Source organism: Typopeltis vanoorti, chromosome 16 (genome assembly GCF_054136105.1).
Source record: "Typopeltis vanoorti isolate ZY-2024b chromosome 16, IOZ_Tvanoo_1.0, whole genome shotgun sequence".
Lineage (NCBI taxonomy): Eukaryota > Metazoa > Arthropoda > Arachnida > Uropygi > Thelyphonidae > Typopeltis > Typopeltis vanoorti.
Genome location: NC_143564.1, coordinates 24,893,592 through 24,910,723, shown reverse-complemented (window position 1 = coordinate 24,910,723; position 17,132 = coordinate 24,893,592). Strand labels below are relative to the sequence as shown.

The 17,132-nt window shown below is 38.0% G+C and overlaps 1 protein-coding gene across 1 annotated transcript in view; it reads left to right on the top strand.

Moving 5' to 3' along the window:
- Positions 1 to 17,132, top strand: part of Dhc98D (Dynein heavy chain at 89D) — a 1,285,966-nt gene that overhangs the window by 1,084,363 nt on the left and 184,471 nt on the right. Inside the window, exon 56 of the mRNA XM_090406627.1 lies at positions 9,147 to 9,406. Coding sequence (XP_090262753.1) covers positions 9,147 to 9,406 — 260 coding nt within the window. The remainder of the gene's footprint in view (positions 1 to 9,146; positions 9,407 to 17,132) is intronic.

The window sequence follows — 17,132 nt, the reverse complement described above, 5'->3', positions numbered from 1 at the left end:
AAATCCTCTAATGGTTTTTATTTCCCAAAGGGAGTGAGTAGAGCTCCTTTCACCCTAAATAACTTTTTGAAAATAAGTGGGCAATCTGCTTCCATCTTACAGCCTTCACTGATAGTGAGTAGCTATTTATGAATTGGGGGGGGAGAAAGCATAGGACAGACAACTGCTGCCATCTCATGATCATAATCCCTAAAACTTGTATTTTTGTCTGTAATAATATGAGATCTACAGTTGATTTTCTGAGATGCATGATTAAAAACCCTACCCTAGTTACAATTACACACATCCATATTTACAATTTATAATTGTAAATATGGATGTGTGTAATTGTAAAAATGAAAGAGTGTATTAAGAATTTGGTGTAAATTTGAATGAAAAATTGTTATATGTAATATTTTATTGTTTTATTAATATTTTATTTTATATGTTTTTGAGTGTTTTGCTGGGTGTATGAAAGAAGTAACGAAAGACTGATGAATGGCATTGTATGAGGTTTCGATTGTTAGAGGTGTGTTAAATGAGAAGATGCACAAGGTTTGTTTTCCTGGAGGTAATACAAATAGAGTGATTTAGGCAATGGGTATGAGGAGTAAGCGAGCAAAGGAGTTGGTAGTAGTAGTAGGAACAAATGACTTGGAAAAAGGAGAATGTAAGACCGGATATCAGAAGGTTGTCGAGAAGGATAACAGTGTGATAGGAATGGTAGTGTGTTTCCCAGGTATCACATTGATGAGGTGAGGTGGCGAACAAAAATTATTATTATTTCATGTCACCTGCAAGGAGTCCAAGGACTCATCAAGGGAGAAACTCATGTCTCCACAACTATCAGTAAATATACCAGTGGTGGCCAGTAAATGGCAATGCCATTTATTGGCCACCACTACCACTAGTATTTTTTATCTGTAAATTGCATGTGTTCTGATGGCTAATTTGTCTGTATGCGGGATGAAAAACTTGATTTTCTGGGGGAAAAAATCCTGCTACCTTCATATGAGATTAACTCACGTTCAGTTGAAAAATTCCCATATAAAGTTGCCTCTCGCCACAATGAGAATCGAGCGTAGGCCTTTTCCAATTGAAGGATGTTCTTCCAGTTGCGCTAAGGAGGCACTATTATGAATGATATGTTAGCAGAAAGGTGTGTAGTTTGTTAATGTGCAGAATGAGTTTGAAGTAAGAATTGAACTGTATAAGAGTGATGAATTGTATTTGAAGGGATTTGGTGTGAGTCATTTGGAGAGATTCTGCTAGAACGGAGAGTAATGTGCACAGAGAATGAATCTGAACAATTAAGAAGCGATGTAAAGGATCAGGAGAGTAAGGAAGGAGAGATTGAACAAAGAACACATGAGATTGGATATTTTTCCTTTTTTTTTTTTTTCATTATTCCTTAGCTTGCAGGATAACTTGAGGAACTTTTGAATTGTGAAGAGGAAAAGTGTCAATGGGAGGATAGTGTGTGTGCTGCCTCGTTTTGACAATTACGAGTTAAGTAGACGAACGATAATAATGAATGATATGATTGCAAGAATGTGCAAAAAAAGGGGTCTGGAATTTGTTGATGTCTGGAGTCTGTTTGAAGAAAAAAGACAGTTGTATGCTAGAGATGGGCTGCATCTGAACATGGAAGGACATAAGCGATTGAAGAAGTTACTGTTTTCTGAACAAGTTGAAGTACTTGGCCAGAGAAACTAATATTGAAAAGGTTGAGTGTAAGAGAGAGAAACTTTAGCAGTGATTGTATATTTATTGATCCTTATTCGCAGAATAAATTGCAGAAGAGAGGGGATAAAAATCAGCATGGGACTACTAAATTAGTGACTTGTATATCAGTTCTAAAGCTGATACAAGAACTAGAAGGAATCTGCAATTTTTGTATACCAATGCAAGAAGCATTCGAAATAAGAGAGAAGAATTTTTGGCATTAGCCAAAAATCTCACCAAAAGTTGTAGGCATTAATGAAATCAGTGAAATCTCACCAAAAGTTGCAGGCATTAATGAAACTTGGCTGTCAGCAGAAGATGTGGTCACTGGAATTGAATGTGATGGGTATAGTATTTTCAGGGCGGATAGAGAAGATAGAACAGGAGGAGGAGTACTGTTGATGTGTTGCAGTCAAAGAAAGTAGTATATCAAGATGATAGACATGTGAATGGGGGTTCATTTGAGGCGATCTGGTGTGAAATAGTGACCAACGCAACCAAATATATAGTTGGATGCTGCTATAGGCCGGGGGGGGGGGGGTGATACAGAGGGGAGACATTGAATTCATGCATCAGCAAATTAGTGCAATGAGTGCAGGTTTAGTGATTATTATGGGGGATTTTAATTATGGTGATATCAATTGGAAGGAGGAAATATCACGTAGCAAAAAGGAAATGGAGTTCATACATCTTCTACGAGATAATTACTTGAAACAGCACATAACTGAAGGGACACGTGGTGTGAGAGTGTTGGACCTGGTTATTGGTTCAGAGGATATATGCATAAGTAAGGTGTCCTCATTACCTCCAATTTGGTGAAAGCGATCATGTGGTATTGACTTGGGAGATTGCAAAACTGTGGATTTTTCTGTTAAGAAGAGGGTATATACGAAACTACAGGTTAGGCAATTATAACAAGCTTCAGAGTGAGCTTGCAGCCATCCCATGGCAGAACATATTGCAGGGGAAAGATGTTAGTAGTGCATGGGATAAAATCAGCAGGTATCTGAGGAAAGCAATATCAGATTGTGTTTCTCAGAAAGACAAACAAGGTAGGTGTTAGATGGATGAGCAGTAGTATCAAGCTTGATCTGCAAAAAAAGAAAATGTTATGGAGAATGTACAAGGAGAAAGGCGATCAGTACACCCATGAGCAGTACAATGCTCAAGCTAGGAAGGTTACCAGCATAGTAAGAAAAGCTAAATCAGATTATGAAAAGAACTTAGCCAATGAAGAAGGAAGAATGACTTCGGAAGGATAACTTTAGTGGGTGCTGATGGCATTGAGGTTACAAAATCAGATGTAATAGTCAAGTTACTGAGTGATCACTTTTCAAAAGTCTGTCACCCAAGTGAGGATATCTCTGTACCTGTAGCAATAACTAATGTGACAATTGAAGTTAAGAAATCAGAGGTATTTAATATATTGCAAAATTTAAATGCAAACACTGCTGTAGGTTTAGATGGAATATCAGCTCGGGTGTTGAGTGAATGTGCAAAGGCATTGTCTACCCCTCTTACTTGGATATTTAACTTAAGTTTGAACTCTGGTATGGTCCCTAGGGAGTGGAAGTTAGGCAAAGTGGTTCCTTTGCATAAAGGTGGCTCTAAAACTGCAGTAGTTAATTAAAGACCAAACACCATCTCAGGAATAGTGGTAAAAGTATTGGAAAAGTTGGTGAAAGACAAAATTCAAGAATGGGTGGATCAGGATATGATACTCTATAGAGGTCAACATGGTTTTGTTAAAGGTAGATCCTGCCTGAGCAATCTATTAACTTTTTATAATAGAATGACATCTGAGTTGGACAAAGGAACTGGCCTACACAGTGGTACTTCTGGATTTTGCTAAGGCCTTTGACAGGATACCCCATGGAACACTGCAAATTGGAGCAAATGGGAATGGATACTAAATTGGTGATATGGATAGGAGAATGGCTCAGGGAGAAATACCAGAAGGTGGTGTATGGAGGAGCAGAGTCCAGGATGAGGCAGGTGACACAGAGCCCTGGGGCACACCAGTGGTGTGCCTCAGGGCTCTGTGCTTGGGCCATTGTTGTTTAATTTGTATATAAATGATATAGCAAATGGCAGAGATATTCAGTTGTTTGCTGATGATGCAAAGTTGGGTAGTGCAATAAAAAATCAAGCTGATGTTGAAAGTTTGCAGGATGATTTAAATAAGCTGGTAGAATGGGCAAAAGGTAATGGATGTCAGTTCAATGTGGAAAAGTGTAAAGTTATGCATTTTGGGATTAAAAGATTACCAGCTGTGTACTACATTGATGGAACAGTACTCCAAGAGATTGATGAAGCTAGGCACTTAGGGGTATTGGTAGATAGGGAGATGAAGTTCAGGGGACACATTGCTAAGGTGTCCAAGATTGCACATAGGATTATATGGTTGTTGAGGAACACACTGACATCCAGAGATAAAGAGGTTATTATTCCCCTTTATAAAGCATTGATACTTCCACATTTGGATTACTATGCTCAGGTCTGGTCACCTGGATTCCTTGGAGATGAGGAGGTTGTGGAGAGGGTTCAGAGGAGAGTGACTAAGTTGGCGAGTGATGTAAAAAATGCTCTCTACATTGATAGATTGAGAGCTTGTGGATTGCAGAGGTTGGTTGATAGGCGGAGAAGAGGGGATATGATAGAAACATTTAAATTACTTAAAGGTTTTTATAGGATTGATGCAGGGGAAATGTTTCAGCTGTGTGATAGTGGTGGAAGAACAAGAGCTCATCCCTGGAAATTAAAGAATGTGGTTAACAAGGGTGTGAGAACAAGGTTTTTTGCCTGGAGGGTGGTGAATGAGTGGAATTCATTGCCTGACTTAGTTGTGAGTTCTTTGTCTGTAAATGAATTCAAGAAGATATATGACAGATATTGTTTTGCTAGTTTAGGTCCCACGATGAGTCTACTAACTCCATGGAGATACCTGTAATAATAATAATAATTTTTTCCTTATAATGGTTCATTTCTGCTTCCATGGAGGTTGCAGTTTTGATAGATGTTGGTTTTTTGCATTGCTTTTTTTTCCACACAACTTCCAACTTCACAGAGCCATTTGGATTCTTCAGCTGTTTACTGGCTAAATCTAAGGCGGTTTGTCACTAAAAAGTCTATTGTCAATTTTCTGAAGTGTCTATTGACCATTTCATGTGTTGGAATTCTAAAACTTCAGAATTGTGTGAACACTTGCTCAAAGTCTAGTTTCCCATTGGGAATCGCCTATTTGGAGTTGGTAGGGTAGTAATGAATTTTGAGGTTAAGAAAAATAATAAAATTACTGAGGGCCATAAAGAAGGAAAGAAAAGAGAAACAGACTAAACCAATAACAAACAGATACTTAGCTCCAAAGATGTCTTGAACCCAATGTCATTGAAGATCACAATGAATCTCAGCCTCAATGAATCACCAAATCCAACACCGCTGATCAGTAGATCAAGATACCAATGTTGAATTATTGCTGAAGTCATATACATTTAGAAAAGAGGTTCATTATTAAAATACTTTGGATCAGAGACAGTTGTTGAAGGTTTTTCACTTGATTACAAAGTTAACTAAACTTGCCAAGAAATTACATTTTTTTTTTAATCCAAGTGGAATCTAACAAACTTCTTCATGAAGTATCTTCATGATTAGCTACTTGTATATAGAGGTTGATGACTTTATCACTTACAAGTAGTCTAGTCATTATTATTATTATTATTATTATTATTATTAATATTATTATGTGACACCTTCAGGGAGTCCAAGGACTCATCAAGGGAGAGTGTGCCAACAGCATTGACCGTTTGAACCCCTTCCAACTACTAACCGTGCTCAAACTTCCTTAACTTTTTACGAGCCATTAGTAGCAGAGGCTCTAACAATCGACCAACTTTTGCTGGCAAGGTTGGCAAGGTTAAATCACAAAGATACTTAATGCACAATTTTGCTTGTTTACACTTGGATTAGACAATAATATAATTCCTTGGTAAGTTTAGTTACAAAAAATAAAAAAATAAAATATATATATATAAATATATATATATATACACACATACCCACACACACATGAGGAATTTCTGAAAAGTATGGTAACACATTTTTTCTCTTAATAATGATGAAAGGGAATGAGATAAATCATTAGCCAAATCTGTTAATAACATTCAAAAAGACCACCATTGCAGTGTGGCACTACTGTCACTTCACAGCTAATTCCAGTTACAAAATGGCAGCTACATTTGTGAGTGTGGCCCAAAACAGTTGTCCATGAAGTACCTCCCGCTATAAGTCAAGAGACTTATCGTGGGAGGTACTTCCTAGGAAACACAAAGTCTATCATACCACTCCTTGAACTCACTGACGGTTCTTGCTCTCAACACTCTCTCAGGAAATGCATTCCAAGGTTCCACCACCCTCCACTCAAAGAAACCACTTCTCATCCTCTTACTCACAGCTTTCTTTCGTACTTGCCAGGGATTGCCCCTTGTCATCGCTCCTTCCCAGTGTCCACCCTGTAACTGCCTCTCAACAGTTTAAAAGTCTCAATCATATCATCACCTCTACTTCTATCTACCAAACTCTGCAGTCCACATTCCCTCAGCCGATCCTCATAATTTACATCGTACAGTCCCGAAACTGTCTTTGTTATCTGCATCTGCACCGTCTCCACAGTTAATTTATCCCCTTCAAATCCTGGGAACCAAATTTGAGAACAATAGTCTAAGTGTGGTCTGATCAGGTTCTTATACAACAGAATGATAATGCTTCTAACTCTACAGGTCAACGCCCTTCTCAGTATTGCAGCAATCCTCTCGGTTACCTTCACGACCTTTGCAATATGCCCCATGAATTTCAGTTTTCTATCTCTTGTGTCTCCTTCCTCCAGCTCCTCCAATCAAGTATGCAGCCTCCCATCGATCTATCCCAAACTTTAAGACTTTACATTTTACTACATTAAACCGACACCACCATTGATTTGCCCATCTGTCTAGTTTATTCAAATCCTCTTGCAGGGCCGCCACATCTGAACTATTACTAATAACCCCTTCACATCATCTGCAAACAACTGAATATCCCCCTTACAATCCATTGACAATGTCATTAATATAAAGGTTAAACAATACAGGTACTGAGCCCTGTGGAACCCCAGTTGTAACCTTCTGCTTCCTTGATATTGCCCACCATACACTACTCTCTGATACCTATCAGACAGCCAATCCTTAATTCAGTTGACTAACCCAACATCTAAACCCATGCTATAACTTAAATATCAGCTTATCATGTGGCACCCTATCAAATGCCTTTCCCTCATCAACTGCTCTTGTCACTTTATTATAAAAGGCAATCATATTACTTAAGCAAGAGCACCCCTTAACAAATCCATGTTGATTCTCACAGATAACATTACCTTCATCTTCCCAACACTGTACATAGTCTCTCACTAATTTCTCAAAGACCTTAACAACCACTGATGACACACAAACTGACCTATAATTAGACACTTTCAGTCTGCTACCACCCTTATTCAATGGCACTATCTTATATTCCTTCCATTCCTTGGGTACCTTTCCCGTAGCCAGACTTTCATTTAAAGGCCAGTCCGGTCCCACTGCTTTACTGACATCCAGAGCACTCAGTATTTAGAACACACACTACTCTTGCACCTCTAAACCTCAAACTTGCCCTATCCTGCTAGAATTAAAACCTTCTTCTCCAGGGTGAATTACACTAATAAAGTAGTCATTGAACAACTCCACTATGTCCTCTGCATCAGTCACTCTATTCCCATTTTTACCCCACAATGTCATTCTTCCACAATTACTTCTCCTCCTACTGGCTACTTAGCTAAAAATTTCAATAGGATTTTCTTTGGATCTTAGTGCCAATCCCTTCTCATATTCCAGTTTTGCATTCCTTACCATACTAGTCACTCTCCTGGCCTGTGTCTTATATTCTTCGTGCATCTGCTCTTCACCTGTCTCCTTATTCTCTTCCATAGCCTCTTTTTCGCATGCAGTTCCTGTTTAATATTGTTTGCCATCCACTTTACTCCAAATTGTGTTTCCTTTCTTCACTCGTGGAATACAGCTTGGTATTGCTGCTAACAAATATTCCTTCACAATTTTCCAAGCACTAATGATATCCTGGCCTTCCAATTCTTCCCTCCATGGAACTGCCTTAAGTTGATATCTAAGACTATTATTATCAACCACCTTATAATTCCAGATATGTTCCCTTTTCTTTGATACTCCTGCATGTCTATTCATCCTCCATATCAAAACCACATGGTCACTCTCTTCAATTGGGGGAGAGATGTCATCTCAGTTATTATCAGCTCTTCTGATGCTATGACGAATCCAAAACTCTTGATTTGGATTCGTCATAGAACATATAATAGAGGGAACCTCTTGTTCCCTCTATTATATGTTGCATAAGACATTTGTCCCTCAAGAATTCTAGAAATTCCATTCCCTTATTACTACATGCATTTTCCTCTTCCCAGCTTATACTGCCAGTTAAAATCTCCCATAACAATCATTCTTATTGCACTTGTCAAGGTCAACTGCCTGAACATCTCCTGCTCCTCACCCTCTGTGCTGCTTGGCTTGTAGCAACACCCCACTAAATATCCTGTCTTGCCCACCTCTATCTCACACCATATGCTTTCAAAACCATTAGTGTCACTGCCTTCCAAAGCCTCCACTCTTAGAGGATATAAGTCAGCACTTATCATAAGCAGTACTCCACCACCACATTTTCCACCTCCTATCCTGCCGAAAAATGCTGTACCCTGCTACTTCTATTCTTGTTACTATATCATCTTTCGTCAACCATGCCACTATCAGCACCACCAATTCATCTCCTTTATTCCGGATACTCTTGGTATTAGTATAAAGCATAACAATGTCACTGCTTCTATACTTATCATTATCTCCTCCAGACCAATGACCTCAGGTAACACTGGACTCAGTGTTACCTGATGTCATCCCACTTCCCCCAAACCCATTCCCACAATAGGCCACCCCTTCTACCATTAAAAAAGACTTTCCGTCGAGCCTGAGTCTAACCAGCAACCTATGGATAACCATCATAATCCTCTACAGTCTACCGTGCTGCCAACTAAGCTATCGACAGTTTTTGGTGCAATGAATTTAAAAAGAGAAAATTCTCTCTCTCTCTCTAGCATAACAGCAGGATTTTTTCTGCACAAAAGCTGAAAAATACTGTGTTATACTAGGTCTGACATAATACTCTAACCATGTTAGTGCAAAACCATGTAGTGGTATCCTGATGTGTGGGAATTTCCTGTATATGTCAAACAGCAAAGCAATCTCATGCACTCTGAGATTGCTTTGCTGTTTCTACAGAACTTAAAGTATTGACTTAACTAAACAAGTTTGTGATATATTAAAATGTTAGTATTAAATTCAACCATTCTCACACAGGAATATTTGAAAGACATAAGCTCCTGTTCTCGTTCCAAATGACTGTTCGTTTGGCACAAAATGAAGGCAAACTGAGTCAGGATGAGCTTGGTTTTTTTATCAGAGGCAGTCTGGCATTAGAAACTTCTCCAAAACCATGTCCACATACTTGGTTGCCTCAGAAGTGCTGGGATGATGTTTTGTGTCTTTCTAAAGACTTCTCTGAACAGTTTAGTAGCCTTACTGATGATATCCAAAAAAACGGATCTGATTGGAAAAAAGTAAGTATGTTTCTTGTACTGCTTAAATATTATTTGATGATAGAGCAATAATTATTTTTATAAGCAAAAATTCATGCATTTTTCATGAAAAATAACAGCTATTATTCCAGAGGTACGCTAACTGTATAATTAATTTTGCTAAGTATAGAATGGACTTGAACATAATTTAATGATAGCACAGAGTCCATTTCTAATAGATCATGACATTTTATCAAATGAAAGGAGGACCAAAGAGAAAATGCCGTTAGATAAAGCATGAAGTATAGTAAGCACAAGATTTTTAATGGCTATGTTCAGAAGGGTGAGCAAATAATATAATTGCCCTTCCTTTACCTGCCAGTACAGAAAGAAAGATGAGAAGAAAGGAAGAATTCATTAACAATTTTTATGAACAGCTGAAAGTTGTATTCTTTGGGGAAGGGAGAGTGAAAGAAGCTGTTTCAAAGAATAGAAGTAGATAGTATGAAAGAGGAGACAGAGAAGTTGATTTGGCAAGTTTCAAGCTGGACTGTATAAGAGTGTTGGTTACTACCACCTGTACTTGTTATGATTTTGGAGGAATAATAGTGGGCAATTCAGTAGAAAGCTGTCCATGAAAGTATCTGTAGAACATGCATAAGGTGAAAACATGTGGGAGAGAGGGAGCAAAGTGGATCTGTAAGAGAGGAATCATTAATTGTTGCACCATCCCAGATATGTGAGAAACATTCCAAGGTTGGCTGGATTTGGACTTTGTATAGAATTAGGAGTTACGAATGTGTGAAGTAGTATCTTGTGCAGAAAAGTACGCTGAATGTTTTGGTGGCTGTAGAAGCTATTGTTGAAATGTGATTGTGTCAAGAAAGACTGAAGGTATAGGTTATTCCAAGAAGGAAAATTTGATTGTATTTGGGTTTAAACTTGTTCTTGCCTATTGAAATATATCTGGGAGATAGAAGTTGAAGACAATGGTGGTGGATCTTGAGGGTTCTAACAATTGAGCACTAGAAGGTTTTGGAAGTTACTAGGCACTGTATTGGTGGAACTTTCCTATATCTTTACTCTCCAAAGGCATAGGTCATCCTTCTTGGGGACCCTCCATAGCTTTGCAATGACAGTACCCTCCTCCCCCTGTTCCTCCCTTTCATTTGACAAACCTTTACTAGAAGGTTTGTCAAATGAAAAGGAGGAACAGAGGGTGTACTGTCATTGCAAAGCTATGGAGGGTCCCCAAGAAGGATGACCTATGCCTTTGGAGAGTAAAGACATAGGAAAGTTCCACCAATACAGTGCCTAGTATTGTACTAGTGGAACTTTGTTTTAGAAAGAGAGAGAGAGATAGATAGGGGAGAGGTCAGAGTTTGGAGAGCTATAAGTGACACCAAATGAAAGTGACAAAATTGGTTTGCCACACAGATGGCAAAATTGATTTAGAGAAGTTTTGAGCCAAAGCTGATCAAATTGAAGGAGATTAATCAGAGATTCACAATCTCTGACACGGAATGTAAGTTCCGATGAATGCCCATCTTCCAAAGATCTTGAATCTTATCCATCCCCAAATCAAAGTTCGATTTTTTACTCTCCAAAGGCATAAATAGCTTGTATTATTAAGATTAAAACTGCAATACCACTATTCGTACAAACTAAAAGTCTGTTTAAATTTTTCTGAAGGGAATTTGCATCAGAATCGCTTCTTGTTCTTTGTGAGATCAGCACACAACTAAATGTCCTGATCAATACACGTGAAATATTTAGTGAGGGATCATTTACAGTGTTGGGCAGATTAGGGTAATGTTATCTGTGAGAGTTAACACGGATTTGTTAAGGGGCACTCTTGCTTTAGTAATATGATTACCTTTTATAATAAAGTGACAAGAGCAGTTGATGAAGGAAAGGTGTATTCTGCCATTTTGTTTTAGATTTTATAAAGGCATTTGACAAGATACCACATGATAAGCTGATATTTAAGTGGCAACACGTGGGTTTAAATGTCAGGTTAGTAAACTGGATTCAGGATTGGATATCTGATAGATATCAGAGAGTTGTGTATAGGGAAGCAGTATCAAGGAGGTAGAAGGTTACAAGTGGGGTCCCACTGGGCTCAGGACTGGGACCTGTATTGTTTAACCTTTAAATCAATGACATTGTCAACAGACTACAGGGGGATATTCAGTTTTTTGCAGATGATGTGAAGTTGGGAAGAGTTATTAGTAATAGTGCAAGAGGATTTGAATAAAATGGACAGAGGGGCAAATGAATAGGGGAATCAGTTAAATGCAGCTAAATGAAAGTGTTGAAGTTTGGGAATACATCAATGAGTGGATGCATACTGTATTGGAGGAACTGTACTGGAAGAAGAGGGGGGGGGCAAGGGATTGGGGAGTGATTGTTGATAGAAACCAGAAATTAAGGAAACATATTGCATAAGTGGTGAAGGTCACCCAGAGGATTCCTGTAATACTGACAAAGATGTTGACCTGCAGAGATAGGAAAGTTGTCATTCCATTATATAAAACCTGATGAGACCACATTTAGACTGTTGTTCTTAAATATGGTCCCCCAGGATATGAAGGAGATGAATTAACCATGGAAAGAGTACAGAAGCAGATAACAAAGATGGTATCAGGACTGTACAGTGTTAGTTATGAAGATAGGCTGAGGGAATGTGGATTGCAGAGTTTGGCAGATAGAAGATGGAGAAGTGATATGATTGAGACTTTTAAACTGTTGAGAGGCAGTTACAGGATTGACACTAGGCATTTGGTGCAATAAGGGAAAGTGTAAGGACAAGGGACTATCCCTGGAAGTTACGAAAAGAAGTTGTGAGCAAGAGGTGAGGAGTGGTTTCCTTACATGGAGGATGGTTGAATTGTGGAATGCATTGCCAGATAGAATGATGAGAGCACAATGAATTCAAGCAGTGGTATGATAGACTGTTCTCTAGAATGGGCCTCCCATGATGAGTCTTGTAACTCCTTGGAAGCCTGAATAATAATAATAATAACAATAACAATATCATTAACAAATAAGTGAAAGAGTATGGACTCCAGATCAGAAATCTGTAGCATAAAAATGGTTTCCTTCCTTTTCTAAAACACTACCCTCCCACATACAACTTGCTGATGTCATTCAGGCAGACACTCTCCTATCCATTTCTTATTCAGTATTATATCCCAAACTTCCTCAAATTGATATGCTGCTCATTATCTGATACCTACATCATGTCCAAAAATATCTGCGTGTATCATCATAAAATGCTAAAATAAGCCTACCATTTATAAATTCATTTACAAGCTTAAGATACAGTCAACTACAGATAACTGTATCTTGAAGCTTGTTAAAGGTGGATGAAACACAGTCAACTCTTTTGCACAATTCCTAATGCATACATATATGTACATACATATACTTCTGGACTTTGCAAAGGCATTTTACAGAATACCGAATGGAAAACTATTACATAAGTTGGAGCAAGTGGGAATGGATATGAGACTGCTGGCATGGATAAGGGTTACTGACAGACAGATATCAGAGGTTGGTGTATGGTGAAGTGGAATCCAATTGAATGAGGGTGACTAATGGAGTGCCTCAGGGATCTGTATGAGGATCAGTACTTAATTTGTATATTAATGATATAGCATAAGATTTAAAAGCGGACACTCAGTTGTTTCCCGATGATGCAAAACTAGGGAGGGCAATAGTTGATTAAGGTGATGTAGATGTCTTACAAGATTTAAATAAATTGGCAGTATGGGCAAAGGACAATGGTTATCAGTTCAATGTTGTAAAATGTAAGGTAATGCACTTCAGGATGAAAAGATAACACATTTCGTATCATATTGATGTGGCTAAGGATCTTGGAATGAATGGTGAATAGAGATTATGAAATTCAGAGGACATATTGCAAAAGTTATCAAAATAGCTCAGAGGATTACTTGGATGCTGAAGAGCACATTGAAAAGTAAAGATAGGTAGGTTATTATCCCTCTTTATAAGGCTATGATTCAGCTACATATTGACTACTGTGCACAGATTTGGTCACTTCGAGACAAAATTAATAACGGAAAAAACTCACGTACAAAGATTATTTAATAGTATAATTTTTGCCTATGTGTCACAGGCATCTTCAGTACATTAAGCTCAAATTAAACAATAACTGACAATTCCAAAAAGCGCCACCTAAGTAGCTGGTGTAAGATAACTAAAAAGGTCAATAAATTTCCTAAAAAAAAAATTTTTTTAAATAAAAAATAAATAAAAAAATAAAAATTAATACAATAAAAAGTTAGGAAAGATTAGCTGATTTGTAAAGTACTATCTCCCATAAAGGGGATAGACGTAAGCTGTCAGATCTGTAAGATTGTCTGTAAGAACAATCTTACAGACAATCTTTGTCTGTAAGATTGTCCATAAGTTAGGAGAATGAAGTAGAGTTTCACATGTTTCTTTATAAAGGCGTTCCATGAGAAACTGACTTTTGTGAAGAACTCTTGTCTTTCTCCAATGAACTCTGTGTCTAGCGAAGATGGCATGTTCTGCAAGTCCAGACTTTTCAATTGGTGTTCTTCTAGCCGAATAGAGGCAGATCTTCCCGTTTGTCCGAAATAAGATAATCCACAAGAGCACCGAATCTGGTAGATACCTGGATGATTAAGATGTGGAAGCTTTGTCCTTAGGAGAAATGAGAAAGGTGGAGATTTTTCTAAACAGTCGAAAGGCAATAAAAATATTCTGTGGTTTAAAACTTTTGCTATACGTTCACTGATGCCTTGTACATAAGGGATAGTAATGCGTGTTATTTCTTCTGTGTTTGAAGTGGAAGACATATTAAAACTACTCAAAGTTCTTTTAATGAAGCAATTCTTATAACCAGTAGATAGAAAGGAAGAAGCTATATATTGTAGTTCTTTCTATAAAAGATCGTCTGAAGAACAAAAGGAGTGGGCCCGATGAACCAGTGTTTTAATAGTTCCTACCTTTTGACTGGGATGGTGATGAGATTCTGCATGGATATAATGGCCTGTACGAGTCTTCTTTCTATAAACTGAGAAATGTAGGTTACCATCTGGTTGGCGTAGAATTAGAAGATCTAAAAAGGCTAACTGCTTATTTGATTCTACTTCTAGGGTAAACTTGATCCTAGGATGAAATGCGGTTAACTTAGTGAGAAATTGTTGAAGTTCATCTGAAGAGCCATCCCAGACTTACTGAACCAATGAGTAGGTGTGGGAGAAATGTTGTCAAAGATACGTTGTTCAAAATGTTCCATAAAGAAATTGGAGATAGCAGGAGAAAGAGGATTGCCCATTGCTGTTCCTTCAATTCCTACTATCTCCCATAAAGGGGATGGACGGCTTATGTCTATCTCCTCTATGGGAGATCGTACTTTACAAATCTGCTAATCTTTCCTAACTTTTTATTGTATTTTTTTTTTTTTAGGAAATTGATTGACCTTTTTAGTTATCTTACACCAGCTATTTAGGTGGCGCTTTTTGGAATTGTCAGTTATTGTTTAATTTGAGCTTAATGTACTGAAGATGCCTGTGACACACACAGGCGAAAATTATACTATTAAATAATCTTTGTACGTGAGTTTTTTCATTATTAATTTTGTATCGATATGTCTACTCACGGTATACCTCTTTTAAAACTTAGATTTGGTTACTGCATTTCTTGGGGATCGGGAAGTGGAGGAGAGGATTCAGAGATGAGTGACCAAGCTGGTTACAAGTCTGTGGAATGTTCCCTATGAGGATAGGTTGGGGATATACAGGTTGTAGAGTTTAGCTGACAGGCAGAGGAGAGGTAATATGATAGAAATTTATAAGTTACTAAAAGGGATACTGTAAGATATATATACGGAAGAAATTTTTCAATAGATGGGTAGTAGGAGGAAAACAAGGAATCACGCTTGGAAGCTGTCTAAGGGTGTGCAGACTAGGTTCTTTTCTTAGAGAGTGGTAATTTGAGTGGAATGGATTGTCAGAAGTGGTTGAGAGTATCCCAACAGCGAATAGGTTCAAGGATACATATGATAGGTATTGTGTTAATGGATAGAGTAGGTCTCCCAGGGTGAGCATTTTGACTCCATGGAGTGCCCATATGAATAATACTAATACATGATAATATGTCATCTGATTCATTCACCTTAAAAATATCTAGCCTGCTCAGAATTGCTTATATCTCCATTCCTTTCACTTCTTCCCCACATTGGTCTGTCTTTTAGGTGGAGTTTCTGGAACAAAAACTACATGGAACTGGTTGCCCTCAATTATTATTATTATTCCTGATACCTTCAAGGAGTCTGAAGACTCATCATGGGAGGACACCTACAACTGTTTCAACCACTACACTGGACCTCTACTACAAATCATCTCCACGAACGCCATCTACTGCCCACTTCCACCTCCACCACAACTAGTATTTTTTGTCTGTAAATTGCATGTGTGCTGAAGGGCCGATTTGTCTGTATGCGGGATGAAAAATCCGAGTTTCCTGGAGAAAAACCCTGCTACTTCCATATGAGATCAGCTAACTCACCTTCGATTGAAATCGTCCAGATAAAGATTTCTCCCATCGCGACGAGAATCGAATGTAGGCCTATTGCAATCGAAGGGCGCAATGTACATTCGTTCTTCCAATTGTGCTACAGAGGCACTCAATGCACATGACTTTCCTTCTTTCATTTGATTTCATTCTCAGTCTTTGCTGAGTGTGTGTATTCTTTAAAGTGTCTTTCATGATGCAATCTTAACCTGGTGAAACATCTGCATGTAAATAATTAATTTAGTTAGTAAATTATTTAAATTATTTTTACTCTTTCCATAGTCTTGGTTCCAGAATATTCACATCAATCATTGCAACAGCAACGGAAATTTGAATATGGAAATAGTGTCATGCTTCAATAATTGCTCTCTCTGTTGACAATAAAGCAGAAGATTCTCAATTTCCTTTGACCTGACTGCCCAATCTCCTTTCCCACTGTATTTTTTCTTCCTTACACTTCAATGTCTGTGTAGCTTTGTAATACTTCTCTAATGCAGACTGGCAGGAAAAGATCTTGAGCAGGTCGTATATGGATTACTCTGTGCGAATATGGTTCATATGGTTGCCAAGGGTATGTGGATATATTGGAGAGTGTACAGAAAACATTCACGAATGAGATGAAAGGTCTATGGAATATTAAGAATGAAGATATTGAGGGAATGGCATTTTTACAGGCTCATATCTAGGAAGAGGAGGATGAATGATATTATTGAGACATATAGTGAGGAGTTGTTACCAGATACACGTAAACGATTTTTCATAGACTGAAGGTACTCAGGGGTAGAACAAGCAACCATCCTAGGAAGCTGTATAACAATGATGTAAGTGAGGATTACCATAGGTCCTTTGCATGAAAAGTGGTTGTTTAAGTGGAATGCATTGCCTGAGAAATGATGAGTGTGGAAATGAATAAATTTCAGGTGCATTTAGACAGGATAGGAAAGGAGAGGAGTGTGCTGCTAATGATATTGGATGACTTGAATCCAGTTAGTGTTGAGACCTATGATTATAATACTAGTAACAGTATTTCATGTTGCAGAGAAGCCATCTGGTATGAGGTGGAACCTAACAAGATCAATTACATAGTGAGGTGTTGTTACAGACCTGGTAGGTTGGTTGCTAGTGATGAAGAAATTCATCACTAAATAGAGACGATGGGCATGAAAAGAGTTATCATAATGAGAGACTTTAATTATCCAAA